This window comes from Aythya ferina, assembly GCF_964211825.1.
Source record: "Aythya ferina genome assembly, chromosome: 1".
Taxonomy (NCBI): Eukaryota; Metazoa; Chordata; class Aves; order Anseriformes; family Anatidae; genus Aythya; species Aythya ferina.
Window position 1 is genome coordinate 202,855,628 of NC_140296.1, and position 23,882 is coordinate 202,879,509.

The window sequence follows — 23,882 nt, forward strand, 5'->3', positions numbered from 1 at the left end:
CACAGCAGACAAATGTTAGTTTCCCCGATCAGCTGGATTCTGCACTGAAAAGCCATTTTTCTACTTAAAAAGTAGTCTAAATTTTGAACTCAGCAGTTTGTTTCAAGTCTACCAGGTAGCACAACAGGGTACGATCTCTCACAGTGGCAAAAATGGAAAGCGAAGAATATCCCAAGTCTGAGCTTGTATGAACTGAGTATCATCCTCAAAGCAGGACGCAAAGAGAATCTTTGTAAAACCAGAAATTAAGTAGTGCTTCCTAATGCTAAGGACAGAGATTTAGGAAATCCTGTATCCAAGGTTATCTGTATCCACGACAATCTCTTTCTTCTTTTTTTTTTTTTTTTTTTTTTTTGTATTAACAATTTAATGCACATTATAAGGTGAAGTGACAAAGAGTACAGCAAATGCTGAATTAGGGGAGCCATTTCTAATGGGATTTCAAATCTGATAACATGCAAATATGCTGGTTTCATTTCTTATATATTAAAGATATTCTGAAGATTAGGTGATATTGGAAAGAAGAAACTGTCTTCAGCTGATGTAAATCAGTAAGAGCTACAGAAGTAGGAGCTCAGCCCATTTCGAAATCAGTTGTCCCTTTCTCTCTCTCAAGCTTCAAATTCAAAACTACAGGTGATATTTGAACATTCAGTGTATGCACTTAGACCATAGTTTGCAAACAATTTCCTTACTGCCATCAAATTAGAGCAACAAGGCTTTGGTCTGGCTAATGGAGGATTCTGTAGCAGTTCTGAAATGTGATGTAAATGGTGAACTTGTTTCCTTTTTCTCCTGACATAGTGACAAATAACTCCTGCTCCTCACTTATGCCCACTTGGCAATCTACAGATTTCTATAATCTTTGAAACAGTGGACTTCTAGAAACGAAATTTGAAGTTTCTATGAAACGTTGCTGACACCACTAGTGGAAATTTACAGAACAAAAATTGTGCCTTGGAACAGTACATACATTTGTTGTGTGTTTCAAAGTGAAAAGTGAGTTGAGGAAAACCAGAAATTTGGGGTAAAACAAACAAACAAAAAACCAAACCAAAACCAAAAAGCAATGTAAGACAATCTCACATTTCAAATTCACAAAGTTGAACTTCCTTTGTTTTGTCTCCCAAAGAGGTGGGATGATGCCTGAAACTTTCGGAGGACTTCTTACTTTAAGCTGTTTTTTGTTTGTTTTTAATATCAAACCTGTAATCACACATCACCTGAATGCTCAGCAGCAAATACAGGAATCCACATGTACTTTTCAAACGAATATGCCGTGTCAACTCTTCTATACAACTCACCTTTTCATGTTTGTGTTTCTCTTTTTCTTTCTCTTTCTTTTCTCTCTCTTTCCTCTCCTTTTCCTTTTCCTTCTTTTCCTTTTCTTTGTCTTTTTCCCTTTCTTTCTTTTTCTTCTTCTCTTTCTTGTCCTTTTTCTTCTCTTTTGGTTTCTCTTTGTCTTCAAACAGTTTTTCAGGAAGCATTGGAGACAAGGAAGGTAACATGCCGGGAAGCCTCATGGCAGCTGGTGTGCTGAACAAGGGCAAAGACATTTCTTTGGGAGGTAACACAAGAGGTGCTGATGGAACCTTTATCTTATCTTCCTTACCCTTATCTTTAAGTTTCTCTTTGTCTTTCTTATCCTTGTCTTTTTTACCTTTCTCCTTCTCTTTCTTTTTATCTTTATGCTTTTCTTTTTCTTTTTTGGTATTGCCATCTTTCAACTTTACTTTTGTGTCCGTGTCCTCAAAGTCCTTTAGTTTGAATTTATAGGGATCAAGATCATCATCTTTGAGTAGCTCCTTCCACTGAAATTTCGCTTCCTTGTTTACTTCCTTGTCTTTATCTTTCTCCTTGTTCTTTTCCTTCTCCTTATTTTTCTCCTTGTTTTTCTCTTTATCTTTTTCCTTTTGTTTTTCTTTCTTCTTCATTTTTGTCTTCAGCTCTTTTTTCAGTTTCTTTTTCACTTCTACTGATGTAGCCAACTTGGTTTTCTCCTCATAGACTTTGAGAAGAGGCTCTGGAGTTGGCGGTGAAGCAGAAGGAGAAGAGAAGTAAGTGAAGTTGGTAGGTGGATTAGAAGGTGTCCCCATGTTTGCCTTTCGAATGACCTCATCAATCGAGTCATCCATTGTCCATGAAATGTCTGAGCTTGAAGTCCCACCTGATGGAGGTACTGGGGTTGCTCCTGCCTTACTGGTATTATTGGCAGAAACAGAAGGTTTAGGAGTTGTAGTCTCTGAAACAGAAAGTCTTTTTGGGCTGGTAAAAATCTCCCCTTCAGATTCAGAACCAGAGGAAAACTCAAAGGGATCAGGTTCTCGTTCTGCACACGCACGAGCAATCACAGCATCTATTGAATCATCAATAGTCTTGTCCATTACTGGTAATTTCTTAGTCTGGTTTTCTATATTTGGCTTGGTGACAGGCTCAGGTGTTGTCTGCGCTTGTTTTACTTGAATGTTTTCCTTTCCTATCTTGTCACTTAATGCAGCCACAGGGGTTCTGCTTGGTGTCTCAGGCTTAACAGGTGGTGGGGGAACATGAGCAGGAGCTTTTGGACTTTTGGGGCTTTTTGGGCTCTTGGCGCGACCTGGTGACTTTTTCTCTTTGGATCCAGTTTTTGGTGAACGTATGGGGCTTCCAGCAACCACTGGTGAGGGAGTAGTTTTAGGTGATTTTGTCTTTTGCCCTGGAGAACTTGTTTTGGATTTTGTTTTGGGTGCAAATGGCTTTGCCTCTATAGTTTTGGGCGCTTGCGGTTTTGCAATAGGAGCCAACATTGGTGGTTCTGGTGAAGGAGGGGCTAAGTCCGTACTGTCCTGAACATGAACTGGAGAAAGCATTGGTGGTACTTTTTGGGTATTTATTGAGCTAAGAGGCTCACGTGGCTCCAAAGCTCCATCCAGAGCATCACCTTTAGAAACAGATAGTTTCGGCCGTTTCACAGGTGGGAATTCTTCAGCTTCAGGACTTTCTAACGGTCTCTTGCTCAAGTAATTTTCATCATTAATTGCCTCGTCCTCTTCCATATCTCCCTCTTCTTCCAGTGGCACCTGCATGGCCTCTGCAGATGTCCCTCCATCGGTAGGCACCTGTTCCTCTTCCTCTTCTGTAACAAAGAACGTTTACAAAAAGCATTAGGATAATTCAAAATGTGTTTTACAGAAACAAACAAGCATCACAAGTTCCCAGGAATTTCAGCCCAAAAGAGAGAACTGGACATCCAACAGGCTCCTGCTGGTCTACGTGGAAGGAAAACAAGGTGCTTCTTCTCAGCAACAGCCACCATCACAACTGGCAGGTTTCCTTACCTCAAATCTAACACCAAACCCATGAGCACAGGACACGAGAGCATACCTCACCCATGGTGACAGACCTTTCACAGCAGGTCTGAAGCACCAGTCATGTATAAAAATGCCCTGATTAATTCTTACTGCATCAGTTTGGATTACATGAACCTGCTTCATTCATTTTAAACAAAGGAAGAGAGGCTGAAGTGGTTTTTGCTGTAACAAAGTGGACTGCAAAGTATACATCAAAGTAAAATTCACTGGAATTAGCTGTCTTGCTTATATATCACAGCATTTTGACGGTGGATTAACTACTAGGAAACTGTCTTCCTAAACCTGATTTGTTTTTCTTGAAGCGGCGCAGCCTGAAGGTTAAAGCAGAGGACTGAGCCCCGTTCAACCTGCCAGGTTCTTTTTCTGATTCTATCTCAAGAGCTTGCTGTATGCGGACATTATCTGTTACGATTATATGGAAACACCTCTGCATCGCGTGTTGGTTCAGGAGCGTGCCTTTGGAAGCCATCTCCTATCATCCCGTGTCACTCTGTTTACACCATGGAGTAATCCTGGAGTGCATAAGCTGGATTCTTGCTTTATAGAAACCAAAATGAAAGATATAATGCCAGAGGAACACACCTAAGCTCAAGCCACAAGTGGGCAGTCAGGCTGTGAGACCAAAAAAGCCATTTTTTGAAAATAACACAAACCCCCAAACATGCCCAGTATGAACATCAGGCACCCACTGTTTCAAGCCAGTGTGGACATCACCTGTGTGGTTGCTCTGTTGTTTTTTTTTTTCATTTTTTAATTGCAATTATTTGTTTTTTTCCTACTTCTATGACCATCTTCAGTCTTACATGTGTGACATTACGGTGCAGAGAAAGGAGAAAATTCACTTGAGATCTCTCAGAAAAGCCAGTGCAGGTTTGAGAATAAGAGAAACTCTGATCTCCTGAACCACAGTCAAGCACTTTATCCTTTTGGCTACACTTCCTCACTTTTGAAATGGAATTATCTAAGCAGGAAAAAGGATTTTTGGTCTGGAATAAGAACGTCCACACCGGAGTTTTATGCTGCCACATTTCCACTGGTTGTAATTGCGTCATTACATCCACGCCGGTTCCATCCCTGCAAAAAACATATTATGCTAGCGGATAAAGCCCAGCTTCTTAATGAGCAGGTGGTTTTAGTGAAGTAAACACTGAGCAACTCGTAACACTAACCCCGTTTGGAGCTTCGTAAGACAGCATCTTTCTGAAATCTCTCTTTGGGAGGCATTTATTTTCAGGTTTTCCGTGCTGAGGTTTCTCTACTGTAATGTGTCAATGCTCTGATTTAGTAGAGTTGAGTTAAGAGCCCTGGGCTGCAGCACAAATCTTGCCAGCATCACAAATTAAGTAAAATGAGCTAGCAACTCTGGCTTTTGCCAGGGCCCAGAGGATTTACAGCAGCCAGCCCAGAGAGGAGACTTTGCCTGAGGATAAAGTCTTAGCCTTCCGTGAAAAACAGAAATGTTAGGGAGTTAGGTTTTGCCTGGCTGGGCACTGACATTACATTTCTGAAACAGCAAAGTTAGAGTATAACTGAGAAATCACTGTGGACCGAGCCTGCACCTGCTCTGTGGGAAAAAATCTGCTGCCAGATCATGGAAGTCATTTCAATCTCTGTTTAAGCTGTTGCAGAAATCAGCTCCCTTCATCTGCTCAAAATTGTTTTGGGGATGAAGAATTAGCATTCATCAGATGTCATCCAGCATCGGTTGCTACCGAGCAATTCCCTCCCAACCCCTTTCAGTACTTAGTTTGCTGCGAAGAGTTTGTTTTCATTTTCAATTTTAAAGAGCGATAAAATTTAAAACAAACACCATACGGTAAAGCTGGGATTTAACGAAGTCTTCCGCCTTGGCCACAAGACAAAAAGCGTAGCCAAATTCAGACATCAGGAAAGACAGGGCTTGCACATCCACACATTAGAGATGGAAACATAACATATTTTAATGTAAAAACCACGAGGATAAAAAGTAGTGTATCATAGTGACTAAATTGGATGAAAAGCTACTGCAATAGTAAAAAAAAAACAAACTAGAAAAATATTGCTAGAATAATTTCAAGATTTTTTTCTAAAGATTTCTGCATGGTGCCTGCTTAAGCAGCCCCCCGGTTACACTGTGGCTCACCGAAGTGCACTGCAATATTTCATATTTTTGTAACTCCCTCCCATCCCAAGGTACTTCTCATGTTTTACCTACTCAGGATTGCCGAAAACGAGCAGCTGCCGGATCAAAAGCGAAAAAACAATTTTGGAGGAGGTTCGGAGAACAGGAACTGGAGCTTTGTACAACAAAAAAGGGCGATGCTTATTTTTTTTATAAGGCCAAGTAAAGCTAGCACCAGACCCGAGAAGTTTCTATGATCTCGTGCGGAGATGCCAGGGAAGGGCAGAAGAGGTTAAAGTGCAGTTTGGAGAGGTGAGAGCAGAAATCGGGGTGTCTTGGCTCCGAGCTTTCATGCGCATTCCTGCAAGCCACAAAGACAACTTAGCAAGGAAGCAGAAGCATTACCAGCCCTTTGCTAAGGACTTGGATTCCCCCAGACATCTGGAAAAAATTGCCTGGGTCAGTCCTGAACAATCCAGGGACTAAGGAAGTTCACGAGCACTTAACTACTGACACACATTCACCACTTTTCAGACATGCTCAGATGACAATCTGGAATCCTATCTTGGTCAAATGAAACCCAAATTTCTCTTGGAACAAGGCCACGGTCTGATCCTCGGCGAGGACTGGTTTTCTGCCAGACAGCAGCTTTCAAACCTGAGCCATTGCAGCTGTGGCCATGGCAAAAAAACAATAAAGCGCCTTTTTTTTTTTTTCCCTTTTTAATTAGAGAAAGTGCAATCTCTGTCTTAAATATAAGAGCTCTGGGCCCTTTTTTTTTTTCTCCAGGAGGATTCATGATGGAGCAGGAACTGAGCATGGCAAAAACCATCAGCCTTTAAAGGTAATCTGCTTGACTCGGTGATGAGTATTTAAAATCGTGCGGCCACTTTGTCACCTTTGCCCATCTCATTCGGTACCGGGCACTTCTTGCTGTGCAAGCCTTTGTGCACCGGATTGCTTCTTAACCCTCTTTACGGCGATCTCTCCCTATCTCCGACCACCTTATTAATGATCCTCCTCTTGAGTTAGCATCTCTAGGTCAAACGGATATCACCTCGGCCATCTGCCCTAATAACTCTCTCCTGTAATGAAAGGAGACTGGAGCTGTTTGGAAGGTTTCTCAAGATAACGGATACATATATATTTTTTTGTTGTTGTTAGAGAAAGCAGTGCCGGATCAATATTAATGCTCACGTTACTAAAGCTTTACAGAGCAGTTGTTTATTATGTCGGCTGTCCCCATATGCAGAGCCTGGGTTCAAAGGAGGCACCACGATCCAGGAGGGGCGAGCTTGGCCCCAAACATGGATTTGCTGCTGCTGAAATAAAACAAGCTGACAGGCACGAGAAGAGTAGTTATTAAGACAGCATTTTGTTCCGGAGTGTATCAGAGGCAATATGCAGGACGAAACTTCCACAAAAGGATGATTTTGAAGTTCAGGTGCACGGAAAGGGAGCAAGGAGTCCGTCCCTCTCCGGGTGCAGGTCTGCAGCACGAGCTCGGGCAGGTCACACTGCGTGCTGCCGCCTCCCCATCTGACAAGTGATGATAATTTCACCTCGCAGAGCTGTTGTAAAAGCTGAATTTGATAAATATGTAGCTCCTCGGGATAGCAGGATGGAGAACATTAGAATCTGAAATGCAAGCAGCGGGGATCTGTCACCACTTTAAATCCTGGAAAAGCTTTTAAAGCTGAACAGATCAGGCAAGAAACCGAAACTCCTGCACCTTTTTAACGAAAAACCACTAAAGCAGCACAAAATTTCCTTCTTTGTACACCGTGTTCCTGTAGCAGCAGGGATTCCAAAACCAAAGGCTTATTGAATATACACCTCCTTAATTTGGCCATGGCTTGGTTTCAGGACAGCAATACTCAACACTTTGGTAATGAACTTCCAAGTTCATGACGATCTAGGGACTATTTGTCCCTACATCTGACACAGGAACAGAAGTTCTGTGATTATGGCAGAAGAAGTAACGCAATCACCCATAGCACACAGTGGTTCTTCCCCGGCTGCCCCATTATAGGAGGCTCGCTGCTCTTTCAGCAACAGGTCAGATGAAAGGAAAAGCAGGGAAAAATCTGCAAAACTCTTCTGATTGAAGAGAAAGGCACCTATGTACAGGTATTCTTCAAGCCAGAAAAACTAAGACACACATATATATATCATAAAATATACAGAAAATTAAAATTGTCATCATCTTGGTCATTACCAGACCTTTTCTCGATACCTTTAGAGACAGCAGTCCAAGCACTTACAATTAGAGAAAGTCCTAAAGAACATGATCTGTCAGCTGGTATTTCATTTAAGCAAAGCTCCAGCCTCTCTTCTGGAAATTGGATTAGTATTTCCCTAGGTTACAGGGTGGTGGCAGGAGAAAAGCATCCCGCTAAGACCTGGAGACCAATGAAGGATGCAGTACCTCTGAGCACAGGATGATGTGGGCAGACCTGCTGGCCTCACCTGGACGCTACTTGCTGAAGAAAGCACAACGAAATATTGCTAACAGCAACCTCTGAGCTTCAATGCAACGACTAACATAGAAAATGCACTAAACTCTGGCAGGAAAAGTTTCTGTGGAAGCCAACTCTTACTGTTATAGAAACATGAGGTTTCAGCATTTTGTATTTGATAATAACTTTACTATGCCAGACGAATATTATCAGCTATCTGAGCTAACCCGCTGGATGCATCTCTGGATGAGCTGTTACTTCCATACAATCCACACATGCTTATTTTCAACAATTACATCCCTTACATAACCTTTATTTTTAACAGAACTTGAACTTTTTGTTTTCTAGAGGAATGTAGAAGCGCCAAATATAGACCAGCCAGTAGGTCTCATCCAGTATCAGTTGGGGAATTTCCTTCTCACACAGTTCTGCTTATATCAGGTCCCTGAATCCTTCTGCCTCGATATGGAATTTGTTTTTTAAGGAAAATTTGGACACAGGAAAGGGCACAATGTGGCAATGCCTATACTGAAATCTTAAATTCATCCCTCTTTCCAAGCACGGATGTCAAGCTGAAGATTTTATACATAATCCAGCTCAGATTCCCAAATACAAGAAAGTGATCCTTCCCACCCCATTATATGTAACTTTCCAATGAAAAAATACCATATACTTTCCTTCAGACTTCAAACTTTCCTTTTACTTCAGACCAAAATCATTTTCCTATTGTCTAGGTAAAGCATGAGATTAAGCTAAAAATATCTTTTGGGAAATTGTAAGGCACTAAATCAAGAGCTTAATATCCCGACCATATCCTAATAAGTAGAGGCTTTTGACTTCTGCTAACAGTGAAAGGACTTTTTCTTATGCCACGATAGGGTGCATCTCTTTACCTTGTAGTAACAATGGCTTTTCCCCAAAACAAACAGAAAGCGTGCTTGTAGTCTGTAAAGGAAATTGATGCAAGAGCAACAAAATTCAATCCTGATACCCTACAGACCAATATCCTGATACCCTAATGCAAAATGAACACACTACGATACCTGCAATGCATTTTGAGTCTAAAATGCTGGATTTATATACAGAACTTCTCCGTCACATGAAGACAACTAATCACTGATGTGACTTGTTCACCAAACAGGTGATGCACTGACACATTTCTCTTGTGCCCTATAAAGGAGATCAACCAACCTATTACCAACCCTGGGCATTTTCCAATCAAGTCTTTGCCTGGGAAGAGTGCTGGTAATATTGCACCACAGCAGGAGCTCTTTTTCCACGTGTCTCCAGTTTGACCACTGAAATTGCCATTGAGTTCATTCCAGTTCATTCTCGGTTATGTTCTAAAACAGAGAAACCACAAATGTATTTGAAAAATAAAACTCAGAGCTTTCAGGTGTGGTTGGTGACTTTGCCGACACAACTGAAAGATGGTAAAGAGGATGTCAGAGGTGCCTGAAGTTGAGCATCCAGACTCGTGAGTCGTATTTGAGATTTTTGGACCAAGTGGCCTGGTGGCTCCTTCAACAACCAACATGAACCTGGCTGGGAGGTGTTCAACAGGACTGACAGGCTTGATGTATACTTTCATGAATAACTCCAAAAGCAGTTCTCAATGAATAACTCCAAAAGCAGTTTTCAACCTGTCCAAAAGCTACACGTGGTTAACAAAACTCCCCTCCGTCCCTAATGATGAGATCTTGAAATCCAGATGATAGCCATAACCTGGCTCAGGACAGGTGAATTTCCAGACCTCACAAAGCAGTTACCTCTCCTCTCTGCCGAACAACTGCTTCACACTCTTCCTTAGGCATTTTTTGGTATGAAATCATTGAAGAAATTCAAGTTTAGACACCAATATGAGAATAAGAAATCCAGAATTCACCAGAAACAAACCATGGCTACTAAAGCCATAGCTCTACATCACAGGATTGCTTTAAAAAGGTACAATCCCATCCCCTCTTTTGTCCTGGATCAAGCATGTAGGCAAAAAAATGGGGAACTAATCCAGGCTGAAATAAGAAAGATGATCTGTTGGTTTGAACTCAAATCATCAATCTGGTCTGTGATGTTAACATGCAAACTTTTGGGCTAGGGAAGTCTGGAGAGAAGTCCTACACCTCCCTTCTTCTATCATCACCCTCCTCCATAGTGAACTGACTTAACCGTCTAACTCAGATGGAAATATATCTGGGGGGGAATTAAAGAGAGAAAATATATTTTCTGTCCAGTTGGCAAAGTAAAAAACCCGTCTTGGGCTCAAGGGTGTGGGAAAGAAGAGGATTGAGGAGTGGAGCATCCCTTGGCGGCATCAGATCTTGGCTGAAGGAAGGGTAAGATGTGCAACTTTAGCTTCCAGTGCTGCTCTGGGATACTGGATGCCAAGAGAAAAAAAGCACTTTTAAATACTTACTAGCGGAGGTCCTCATTATAATACTTTACATTTAGAGTATGCAATGTTTATCAAGCCAAACTACCCAGGATTCTTAAAACGACACACCCAACTTCCTGCTGAAGACAGAAAAACACAGTTGGCAGATTGTTATCAGCTCACGGTCTCTCTCTCTGACCCGACAAAATATCAGTCCCGCATTTGGGCTGCACACAGCAAGCAAACTCCTGCCTACATGCAAAGAGGGAGACTTTATTTTTTCTTTGACTTCTTACTAGTGGATCAGCGGTTTGCGTAGATCCCGTATACAAATAAATGCATGTGCATGGCAACGTTATGCTAACGTGGACGAAGCTGTTGTGAAGCCTCTGGATGTAAAGCAAAAACAACCACAGAAGCATCTTTAGGAAGCCATTGAGCGAGACCACGTGTGAGAACGTGGCGCGGCGGTGGGGCAGGCTTTTTGTGGTCACCTTGGTGCTGCTTTGCCTCACCTGCGATGGAGCCTCTCCCCTGACAGCTGCAGGAGGGAGGGTGCTACGAGATCCCAGCGTGGATGGGGGGAGAAAACCTCCCCGTGACAAAATCTGGACAAATCTGCATGCTTTTTTAGCATGTTTTTTATCATCATGGATGTCCAGTCCTTACCAGGGTGGGGAACTTTCCCGGGCGCACGCATGCAGGAGTGGAGATTTTCTCTGCAAAGGAACATTTGACTTCCAAAAAATGAAATTATTAGCAAAGACGAGGTAATTAGGCAATGACAATTCACACAGTACAACCAATCAATAACACAGTACATTAGCAAGACTGACAGAGGTGTGAAGCTGATCTGTTATAAATGGCTATATACTGACCTGGAAAAATGCAGCGTTTCCCTAACATTCGGCACAATAAAAAACTAAAATGCTATATAAGCAAGCCAACCTGAAATGACACCTAGTATTATAAATGGCCTAATCTATATGTTAATACTGTTGTATCACATAACTGCAGCAAGACTAAGATAACAATATGACTTTGGGGTTTCTATGGCTACATCCTGGGCTAACGTGCCTGAAAGGCCTTGCTGCTGACACCACACAAGCTTTCTGAGTGCTTCTCTTTGGTTATTTATGATATGATTTATGATAACGACAACATCTCCTATTTTCTCCACTCGTCAGATACAATAAATTGCCATCGTTAATCACCGTTCTTGCTTCGGCTATGATTACAATAGTATAATAGGGCCTAGCTATGGTAATACTGTGTATTAAGGAGTTTTTCCCCCCTTTAAAGACATATGCACAAGTAGATCTTTGTAGCCAGCGTCGGTACCTATAGCATTTTCATAATCTCCCCATGAGTATTTCTGGGCAGGATTTCTGTTACAACTAAGACTCTGCACCGCTCCCCCTGCAAAGATCAAATTTGTGATCTAAAGACTCCAAATCCACGCAGCATTATCTGTATCTGCCAACTCTCAGATGTAATATGAGGGGTTTATACGTATTTTTTTCGTGACAAAAGGGAAGCAGACGGTCAGTCTTTTCACTTTGCACCCACATATCTAATCTTTCTGGCTGAGCTTTCCAAACCAGCTTTTCAAGTATCACAGATCTCAGCGAAAACAAATACACTGAACCTACATAAACATTTTGAAGGTTTTTACAGTGCTTTTCCTTCTCTATATTGCTGTTCTGTGTAAGAAAATATACGGTTCTACCTTTAATAAATTCCCATGCTAAAAAAAAAAAAAAAAGACTTTTACAAATATTTTACGAAGCAACTATTTGTACCTCCCAGCAAAGGTACACTGTAGGGATTTATTACTCTGGGCTACCTGTAGGACCATATGTAAAGGCACAATATTGACCAGTGTAGGGAAGATGTCCGAGGTGTAAGCAGCAGCATGGAAGGAACAGGAATAGGAAAAAGGTGTTTTCCTATTGACAGGTCAGCTCAGCTCAAAATCCCAACCCTGAGGACGTGGCCATCAGCATGCTAAGGGTGGCACGAAGTCCCCACCAAGAGAGCACCTCCACCAGCTTCAGCTTGCCATCAGCTGTAATTAAGGGCATCCTCCCATGACTTGCTTTATGTCCTCAAAAAGTAAATTTCGACTAGTTTGAATATTAACGTGCTCTATACTTGCTCACATGATGGAGATTCTGCAAAAATGCTTGACCAGAGGGAAGCTTTGGCTCAACCCTAGTCAAAGACCACCACCACTCCCATTAGGCAGGGCAAAACCACAACTTTGCCATTGTAAAAAAGGTGAAGAAGGTTTAAATCCCCTTCAAATAACTTTTCACTTCAACTCATTTGGCCATTAATTGTCCTTCTGCTCCTTTTCCTATTGTGCCTTACTTGCAATTGCAAGGGCACGTTCAAAGCCAAATGGTGAGCTGCTCAGGGTGAGAACCACAATGGTATTTTTTAAGGTGCTTTGGTTACTTCTGGGCACTGGAAAAAAAATATCTGAGCATGTATATAGAAACTCTTCCTTACATTTGATTGTTTTCATTGGATAAGAAAGGGAAACGGAGCATTCCCAAGCTAATCAAGAATATTTTATAGAAGATGAGAAAGACTGGGGGAGAGGGAGAAGTTTATTTTCAATATATGAATTGAGCTAAATAAAGATGTCAACCAGATGCTGTGCTCTAGAATAAACGGGAAGAAGTCCACTACACTGTTGGACAAAACCCTGATCTTCAATATCTATCCACAGGGGCACAGATGAAAATACATCACTGAAATTTTAAAAAAAATAAAACCAAACCATCCTACCAGGAACTGGAAATTCCCACTAAGGCTAACAGAGTTACGACATCTGCAAAGTCAGAAGAAGGCATGTGTTCATCCTCTCTCTTAATATATGTACACATGCCACACGTAGAAGTGTTTACCAGATGTTCATGGTGCTGGGAACTGGGTATAAAACTTCATTAAGGACACCAGCAGCAGTTAGGGAAACTTTGGTCATCCAGAGCAACATGTTTATTCAAGCAAATGCTAACTCAGAAATACATACGTGCTTCCAGCTTAGGATTTTGGCTGAGCAGCCTCCAAAATCTCCGTGGGTTTGTGCTGACAAGGCACAACGCGGGACCTTGGCGCTGCGTGCTGGTAGCGTGCGTCTCGGCACAAACGTTCCCCCCCCCCCATTTGCTGGGAAGAATTCCGAGCTACAATACGAATCCCATAACAAATCCAATCTTCTTGATCTAGCAGAGAAGGAAATCACTGATGATAAGGCTTTAATAAAGCTTGACAAGCCTCAAAATTAAATTTGCTGGGAAGGGTTCACCCCCGAAACGGATACTTTCAGGCGGTCTTCACGAAAGGAGCCAAGGAAAGACTTAAAGAGAGGAAAATGTTTACTTTAAGAGTTTTTTTCCTTACAGCTACAAATCCAATTAGTGACTCTCTTTGTCTCTCAGCCTCTCTGCTTGGTTCTGTACGGGAACACGCCTGTCCCCCTCCCTCTGCAACCCTGCCCTGCCAAAGGTGCCCGTCGGAAGATGGAGAACCCATCAGGCTGTGTGAGCATGGACCCATCGGGGCAGCCCTGCGCTGAAGTCAGGTTCAAGATGCTGCTGTCAGCAGGGCTGGAAAAAAACGTGCCAGGAGAGCATGGGGTGACGGTGCCGAGTCGTAATTCTGCAGGCAGCTTCCCATTTCGGCACGCAGCCCCGTTCAGGAGGCTGCAGGAGAATTTAAACCACATCCAATTTAAAACCCGTGTTTTTTTTACGGTGACCTTATAATTTTTCAGGGACGGCTGCTCAAATCTATTGCTTCTTTCTGCAGGACCTCATGGATCACAGCAACATCTTCAAATAAATCTCACTTCCAAGGGAGCTCAGAGGCTTAAAACTGAGCAAGGCAGGCTACTGGGCGCTCCTACAGAACGAGAGCTGCTTGGGGGACAACTTGAAAGAGAGAAGCCTTTTGCAAAGCCACCGGTGCAGTCACAAAACAGCCCTGCAATCCTGCAGTTGCTGCAAGCCTTTGCAAGACGACTGAGCTAAGCAAAAAGCAGTGCATAAACCAGAGAAAAAGAATTGAGGGGAGATTCAAAGATATCAGTCTTGTATGTACCCCAGGAGAACTGGGGTGATGATTACATGAAGGAGAAATGATTTGTGATATGCTCCTTTTGGATGCAAGAAATGATGCTTTTACGGATGTCTGAAACATTACACAAGTTTCAGAAGATTGTCTAATTTTAGAAACTTTGGATTTTTAAATAAAAAAATAAAATACAGTTTTGACAACCACCAAAAGCCAACGTTGGGTGAGGCTTAACCCACTCTTCAGCGTGCAGCAGCCTTCGTTTTGGTGCAAACTCTGCCCCAGCGCTCCCAATGACCTTGGCGAAATTCTTAAAAGTAAACAAAACAAAACCAAAACACGCACACAAAACCAGGACCTCAGGCTCTGAAGCTATTTTAGAATTAACTTTGAATAATTGTCCCACAATAGGAGTTTTCTTGATTAATTGCTTAAGATAAGGCCTCCTTTTCCTTGCTGGCCTCCAGTGACTCCCTCCACTTCCCATAATCACTTTTGCCTCAGTCTTCTGCTCGCTGGGAACCGCTATGAGAAAAATCAGAGATACACCAACTCCATTACCTGAGGATTAGCCAAGAGATAACCCTATGTATTCCATTACTGACCATTATTTGAGTAATTATTCAATCAAGTTTAGCCCATGTGAAAGACGCGCTAATTGTTTTGTAAGGCTTGCCCAAGCTGCGTATCTAAGGGATGCAACTTGTGTCCTTTAACAAAGCAAAAACGATGCTCTGATTGTGGAGGAAAATGAGAAGTGCTTTGCATTGAACTCTGCTTTAAAAAAAATAAAAAATGATTAGGCTTAACTAGAAGTTAACTCGATCAGAATAGATCCTTTCCCCCCAAGTTGGGTTGCATGAATAGCATATAGGTGCTATACAGAAATACACAGAAATTCTGCAGGATATTGCTTTTCCATCTAAATTATTTTTTTTAAAAAAAGGTGCTCAGCAATTAGGTTTTCAGCAGTTTACGAGATAAGCATCCTCTGCATAGAAAGCTGGGAGAGTGGAGAAGCAAACAAAGAGCCAGTAAGCAGCAGCCTCAATTTAAACAAGAACTGTGTGCGCACACATCAGTACTGGCCTCAAAGGGTTGGATACCCTGATTTAAACTGAATTGATGTCTTTTAGCTAAGCAGGATTTTTCTTGGACACTTGGGAGAAATGAAAAAATAAAACACCAACCAACTATGAAAACAAGTTTAGCACAGGAATTGGCTTCAGTAGGCAGTTTTACGTAACGTTAACTTTCCACTCCGATCTAAAAAAAGAACTCCCTCATTTTGGAGTTGTCAGATTCCCAGGTAATCTTCCCATTTCGGGGCCCTGAGACCAGCAGCCTCCCAGGTGATTCCCTGCTGAGAGGGAGCTGAGATGCTCAGGAGACCAGAAGATGCTCTCCGAGGGCTGCCACAGAAGCCACAAGCTGAAGACCTCTGCGGGCACCCGGAGCAGGAATTTGGTGATTTTTAACCTAAATTGCTCGGCTGTCTTCCAGCTCTTGGCTAAAGCAGATAAAGCTCCCATAAACCCCAACTTGTGCCACCTTTGCCAGTGCGCTTTATGGGTTTTGGGGCGTGGAGGGGAGATTTATGGACAGGAGTGAGCTCGAACTGTTGGCATTCTCAGGATCCAGGCAGAACGAGGCGTGCTCAGCCATGGCAAGGCAGCTCCTTCCGAGCTGGGATTAAAGCCACTGGTGGGGAAGCTTGGGTCTTAATGGATAAATCATTGCAGAGCATGCTCAGCCAAACTCCTCCGCTGATGAGCGGGACTTGAAATTCGGTGGGGAGGGGATTATCCTCCTGCCGTGGCATGTAATTTTGAAGAACACCCACCCTATTAATCTAGTTACGTGCCAAACAGTAAGCAGCAGTTTGACCCAAATCCTATTAGCAACAACAATCTGTCATTACCTCCTCTCCCCAAAATGAAAGATGCTCTGGGATGCGTTGCAGAGAAATAAATTGAAACGCGGGAGGTTTTGTGTATTGCTTTCTCCCAGTTCGCAGCTCCAGTTGTAAAAGCACGGGGCAGGGACCTGACATTTGTTTGTGAACTACCGCAGTCACCCACATTGAGGCATGAATAAATCATGAAGAAGACTGAAGATTTTCTTCCCCATTTCTAAGTTTCTTCTTTTTTCCATGTTTGCTCGTCTTTGTAGTTGCATCCTTTTGCTTGGCCTTCACGGCCTGCCCCTTCCAACATTACACCTCCTTTGTTTCCTGTCCCTCATCCTAAGCTTTCTCCATCACTAACATTTAGCAGAAGCAACGAGGACACATTTGCTTTTTGTGTCATTTGGGATATTTTCTTGAACTGGTGAAGGAAATCGGTGGCAAGACAAAGGCAAGAGTGAAGGAAAGGATACAAGGAGCTGATGAAACACTGGACTGCAAGAAGTAGTACAGAGAGGGAGATAAGACAAGGAGGCGCTCTACTAAATAAATATTTCAGGGGTAAATACGGAAAGATGGGATGGGTGAGGACGTGGACACGTAGTCAAAGCAACTGGGGAACAAACCAGAATGTAAGCGGGAGGCATCGTTGGCGGCTCAGTTACACCACCACACAGGGTACATCCTGCAGGCTCTGCTCCTCAACCACTCATTTAGGGAGAGTCCCTCCACTCCTCCGTTCTCCATGTCACACCTGTCATGACAGATACCGTGCCTTCATTTCTTATGCACATCCAGAAAAATACAAAATGCCCGAGGATACTCTCAGAGATAAGAAGCTGTTCAGATGTGACATATCTCAGCGGTTATTAAAAAGTAATTACACCTCATTCTCATGAAGCATTCACTCCTTTCAAAAGGCTTTTAGAGATATATCTTTTGCCGATCCTGCTTTATTATTCATACGTTATGGTAGAAACCAGGGATAGCTGAAGAATCATAGTTTGGTCACCGAGTTGCTGATTTTCTTGCTTAAAATGGTGAATTTGTCACCAAAAGGCTAAATCACGGGAATGTGTCCTCCTAGTACATTACAGCCATGATGAATTATCTTGTCATCTGCTGGACTTTTTTGGTTTCTAATATAAAGCTCAGGAGCTGGGAGCTGCTTGGGGGAGCAGCAGCTTGGGCCACGGGGTACCTGCATGACGTGGGGTTCCCCAGAGCACAGCTGCCCATTCTGCTCGCCCATTTAATCCTTTAACCAACCCAAAGGAAGGGGAGAGAAATGCAAAACCAGAGGCTGGCTCCTGTTGGCAGCATCCCACAGAAGATCCCATTATCACCTAGGGCTGGAGATTTATTTATTTTTCCTTAATGGCATCTTTGACTCAGCAGAGCTCACTCCTCAGTTTGCCTTCTAAATTTTGTTGTTTCACTCCCCTTATGTTATTCCATAATAAAATGAGAGAAGGCAATTCCCTCTTGTCCCTGCCACCAAGACCTGTGGCTGCTCCAAGCTGACAGACAGCAGGACGAGAACCTCAGATAATGCCTGCACATCTCCCTCAAAGATGAAATATCACTGAGATGGATGAAGAGGACCTGCCACCACTTCTTTTGGAGACCCTTTAGCACAGAATTTCAGATCCACATATATTTGAGTTTGTTTCAAGCGCCCAATAAGAGCCCGGCAGACCTCAGATTCTCATTTTATTTCCAAGCTTCCCCCCCGCCTCCACCAGTTCTGGACTAGGGAAAGAAACACAAAGCGTTGGTGTACTCTGTGTACAGCCAGGAACTCATTAAGTTCAATCAAAACGATCTCCAGAACTGTGGGATGAAATAACAACAACAACAAAAAAAAAGCACGAGGAATTTTGATAAAAAAAAAAACAAACACGTTTCCTTTTGCCATAAATTCTTCATGGGTCTCTAACACTCATCTGCTACCATGGGATAAATATTGTGTGCTCTGGCTATTAAAAAAATTGTATGAAAATCTAGAAGTTATTCATCTGCGCAGAAAACTTTTTTTTTTTTTTAATTTATGTGACTTACAGGGAGAAAAAAATCTAACCATAAAGTTTGCCAGCAAGAACAAGGACACCTTTGTAATCCTCTAAGTGACAATCCTCTAAGTGTTAGGCATGCACCTAGGCCTTCTGCAAATTAGAAAGGAAAAAAAGAAAAGTAGTGATTTATCACGGAAAGTGTAAAGAACTGGAAGGAGAAAAAACAGGGAACAATTTTAGCCAGCACACCTGAGAAACTGTAAATACATTATTTCCATTTTCGATACGCTAGACAAATGCTGGAGAACTGTCCTTGACATCCGCCAGACATGCTGAATGACAGAGGAGCAAAAAATACCATTTATCATAAGCAATGTGATTAATAAGCTCTGTAACTGCTTGGGAACAGCCCCTATTTAGAGACACGAGGCACCTGATTCAGAATAAAAGTCTGAATTCATTCTTGCTGGGGAATATTATTTCTGCCAAGCCATTTCTTGGGATATTTTCCATTAGAGAGACCCGACGTTTCAGGACAACCTGCTCATGCCACAGGCACGTATTTTTACAGATGGCAAAGAATTAGCACTGACAAACAAAGCCGATGGCCTCATCTCACAGAGGAAAAAGCAACCAGAACTGAGAAAGAACAAGCCAGTTGTGTATGGTCGTCATCACACAAAATGATGGTTGTAGGGCTGAACATTTTAAATGTAGGATGAGGATGGGAAGCTAACCCAGAAGCCACCACTTCTGCTTTTGCTTAAGAGACTATACTGCAGCTAAGTGGGTATTTTATTATACAGGGACTGCCTCTCATGGCCAGAAGGGGAAAAAATACTATCCTTCACTGCTTGGATGTCCTAAAAATAAATAAATAAAGGCAATGTTGGCATTTGTTCCTCCACAGCCTCACTGTGCATTGCTCCTGAAGCAGTTTCTTAAGGCTGAGGGTTGAATTCCTTGCAATCCATTAGCTGCTTTGGCCAGCAGGCTGTGAGGGATGTGGGCACAACCAGCACCTCGTGTCGGAGGCCCCACACAGAAAAAGGTGGGATTTAACCTGGAATTTAACAGCGAGAGGCCAGCGAGGCGGTCCCATCCACTTCTGCACCGCATCCTCCTCCCGCCTCTGTCCCCCTGCTGAGGATTAGGATGGGGACAGGGACGAATTATCTCTGGAGAACTATAAAAGATAGAATTGATTTTTGGTAAGAACTCCGAGGAAGTTCTTAATACGGCCTTATCTCTGCGAGTAATACAGAAATGTTCCTCCGCTGAGTGAGCGCCTATCTCCGAAGCTATCCTTGCCCACGTTATCTCTGCAGAAAAGCAGCTTTGAAGGATAGAAAATAATATATGTTCCCCGTTGGTTGAAAGGGACTTGTGTCAAAACTTGTAAGACAGTTTCGGTTCTACACCAGCTATTTCCATAACGTAGGGGAATTCAACAAGTTTGCTGCTGTGATGCTAGCACGAGGCCCAGATAAGATGTGCCCAACTTGCATAATGGAATTTGGTAACTGAACTGTGCTGCACCATGCAGCACCTGCATGGACCGAACACAGAAGTTCTTGCTCATTAATATTTTTCTTACAACATAAACCTGCCAAGCTTAAGGAAATCTTAAAATACGTTTCAAAAAAATCCATCATCTGTATTTCCTGGAAGAAATACCAGGTTTACAAGGAGGAGAGGTCTCCTATTTTATCAGTAAGGACAGATGGGAAAAACAAACAAACAAACAAACAATTTTGGATGCACAAGGCAGAAGTGCACCATGCTCTCAGGCTTGCAGGCTTTTCCCTTGACCACAGGTCTAAGAAGAGAGACTGCCTCCTCCTACAAACCTGCTCTGCTGCAGCATCACTGACGCAAGCCTTGTGCTGCCCCACCACCAGCCATTTCCAGCAGCTCCCCACCCCAGCTGCGAGTGTTTAGGTCAACCGTTTGATTTGCTAAGAAACAGAAGCTTCTGTTCCCAAAGCTGCTGTTTCTAAAGCAGGCTGAGCCACGCATGGATCTCTGCAGGTCGCCTCCTGGCCAGCACAGGGTTGTGCTCGGTGACTGACCTGGAGGATACAGACAGAAAGCATCTTGCAGTGCCTCTAAAAACAATCCTCAGCTGCAGCCGGGCAGTCTGGCTGAAGAAAAAGCTGCAGTTTTTGGTCATCTGCTGAAGCCAATGATTCTGCTCCTTGGACTCCCAGGATTTCTGCTATCTGATGGAATATTTAAGCGGAGACTTCATTCCCCCGGCGGCTCAGTCACCCCACTCCGGTGTTCAATGAGCTCTTGTGTTCTATTACAGCAGAAATGCGATTTTCTGCCCAGCTGGAAAACGATACTTTTTCCTAGTGCAGAGAGCTTTGCACCCCTCTCTAACCCGTCTAAATAGGTCACAGTCACATTTTCAGCACGCTACCAAAGCAGCCCTTCATAAAATGAAAAAGCTTACTGCACCCAGGGCAGAGACCATCTCATGTGGAATACAGCAGACTGCCTTCCAAGCGAGGAAAAATAAATAAATCCAACGAAGGAACAAGTGACATCTCTCTATGAACCCTCTTCCACCAGCTCTGCGGTTTGGAATAGCCCTTCCCCTACCTCTTTCTCTCATCGACTTTCCCATTTCAAGCAGATTTGAAGACCCTGTTCTGCTGGAGACCAGCTCAGAGGCGCATGGAAGATCCACACCCTCCATCAAATTATTCATAATTTGGTGATTATTATTTGATAATATATTCTGATTAATTGATGATCATTTCCCCATGTGCTTTGAGCTCTCTAGGTGCTCCAGGACGCCTTCCTCTTTCATTTGCCTGCCCCAGCTGAAGCCTGCTCTGCCGAGCCTGCTGTGCAGGATGCTCTAAGCTTTGCTGTTCCACGTGCTGCAGGTCTGCCAAAGAAATGGAGATGGCCAAAAATATCAGGAGTTTAGATATTAGGAATATTAGGAATATTATTTATTAGGAATATTATTTATTAAAATATTAGGAGTTTAATATTAAGAGTCTAGGATAATGTCTTGAGGCAACAGTTATCCAGCACTACTTGTTGAATTTCTTCTTCAGATGTCTTCTGTGCCTGCTTTTCACATGTTGCTTTACAACAAGCACAACAATTAAGCACTGGCTAACAGCACATGTCCTTCAAAACTATACAGCAGTCTCAGCTACCCTGATATAAACCTGGAGCAAGCTGAAAGACGTCAAGAGTTAAACCCTGCATGGGAGCACACTGAAATGTTCAGTGTCAAGCTACAGTCGAGGCGAAACGACTAAAAACACGGAGAAAGGGGATGCTGAGAATTGATTTTTCCAACAAGGCATTTACAGGCACGCAAAACATGATCTCCACTTCAAACATAAAATAGTCATTGTGCTGATTTGCTACAGTACGACTCGCTAACGCATTTGATCCCACATTATCTGAAACTCGGAGTTATCCGCGGTCTCATCTTCTTAATGGAAGGGAAGGTACAAAAGCTGAGCACTCCCTTTAACACACAATATATTATCTATACAAATTGGGAGTCACTCAACAGACAAACTTAAAAACCAAATTATGGCAGGCTACCAACTTGCTACTCCTCGGCAGAAAACACTGCCTAAAGCCTGATGGCTTATAAAGCCCTTTTAACGACGTGTCTTGGCATTATGACATACGGGATCTTGACGACACACTCAACTCTGCTAGGAAGCTCCTATAGGAAGAAAAAACTTGCTAGTTTGTTTAATATTTGGTAAGGCTGGTAACCAACATTATACTGTGGGCTATTATATAATAATGTAATAATAAATATTATATTATTACACAATAATTAGAATTTTATACCATATTATAGATTAATATACACAATATACTTTAATATATATTAATAGATAAATACATTATTATTATATATTGATATTGTAAAAATGTTTGCTGGCATAATATTCCAGTACTGCATTGAAATCAAGGCTCCTGTTGAAAAAACATGCTGAGTAGAAAAACGGAAAGGATATGGAACCAAATTTCACGGGCAGCCTTGGACTTAACACACCCATCCAGCAACCTGCGAAGTTCCATTTTTACCTTTGCTTTGCCTCTACCCTAATTTTCCTGCCAAATTCAGAGCCTTGCCTCAGTTTCCCCAGCTGTAGAGCCTGCAGAAGCCCCAGGAGAACAGCGAAGTTCAGAGTCACACGTGGAAACGCCGCTTGCCACACACACGCATGCAGAAATGCAGATTGCTTTTCCATTCCAACAGGTTCCCTGTGTTTAACAAACTCAGATTGTTAGATATACTGTTATTTATTTCGATATTTCTATGTGGTGGTAAATAATACTTTCTAAAGCACTGTTTCCATTTGGGTTTTTGAACTCAGAGCCATATTCTTAAAGCACTTAAGTGATCTAGGATAACTTAATATCGATAACTTACAGCAGAAATATTTTATATTTCTTCAGCACTCAGAAAAACCCACCTTAATTCATCATCTCTTTTAATTAAAGGTTATTAGAAGTTGTAGCTCGCAAGCAAAATTCTGCACTAAAAATGGTAAAAAACACACATCTACTTCTGCTCACACAGCACGCTGTACAGTTTTACCAAATAAAAATTCACGTCCACAGCCCAGTGACAGATATTTGGATGCTACTGGGAAGTTGATGTTATAAACAAAGGCATTTCTCTTGAAAGTTCAATAAGGTTGAAAGCCAAAACAGTGATACGGCATCAGGGATTTATCATCTAATAATAAAAGAGTGTTTGTTCCTCTGGATCTGCTCCTAACCAGCGGAGGCTGACGCTGAAAGAGCAGTTCAGTGGGCATGCAGCTTTTCAATTGCACTCCTTATTGTATGCTTTATATTAAAGAAAGCAATTTAACTTTTGAGGACAAGAAAATTATCTTGAAACTGAAGTCCTGCCGAAGCTCAAGGCCAAGCTAGAAAAGAACATATAAAATTATTAAACGCTCTTCAATTATTACTATAGCTGGAACCCTCGCAACAGCTATAATTCAGGATGCCTACACATTTTAATTATAACCCCCATTTTCAGCAGGTTATAGCTTTCCCTATCATGTTAAAATTTATCAGGTCTGGCCTGTCACAGCCTTTAAAAAAAAAAAAAAAGTTTAGTAAAATTGCTCACTCCCAAAATCATGGGGGAACGGAACAAAACCAGGAGCAACTGCAACTCAGAGCAGAGAAACTACTTGAACAACCTCTCCTAATGGTGCTTTGGAGGGTTTTTTGTTAAAAACTAGGTATGGTATCGTTGAACTCACCCACATAAATTCAGTAAGGTACAAAATAATGAGAGAGAGGATTTCCATGGCTGTCAAAGCAATGTGAAATGGAGGGACAGAACTCTCCAGGAAGCTGCGCTGTATGGGGAATAATTGGCCCTACTCCCACAGATGTAAGCAAGGCTTCCTCCCTAAACAAGTCAGGGCTTTTAGGTCCTTATCCCGCTCCTTATCAAGCAGAGCAAGCAAAAGTGAACAAAACTCTGCAAAAAATCCAGGACTGTCTTCTGCATCACAATTTTCTGCTTTTCTACAGTATTAAACCTTGGTCATGTACAGGACAGCCCACTCTGCTAGTGT

General features: G+C 42.4%; 1 protein-coding gene across 1 annotated transcript in view; it reads right to left on the minus strand.

The window, feature by feature from the left end:
- Positions 1-23,882, minus strand: part of TAF3 (TATA-box binding protein associated factor 3) — a 113,086-nt gene that overhangs the window by 25,020 nt on the left and 64,184 nt on the right. Inside the window, exon 3 of the mRNA XM_084503410.1 lies at positions 1,305-3,115. Coding sequence (XP_084359536.1) covers positions 1,305-3,115 — 1,811 coding nt within the window. The remainder of the gene's footprint in view (positions 1-1,304; positions 3,116-23,882) is intronic.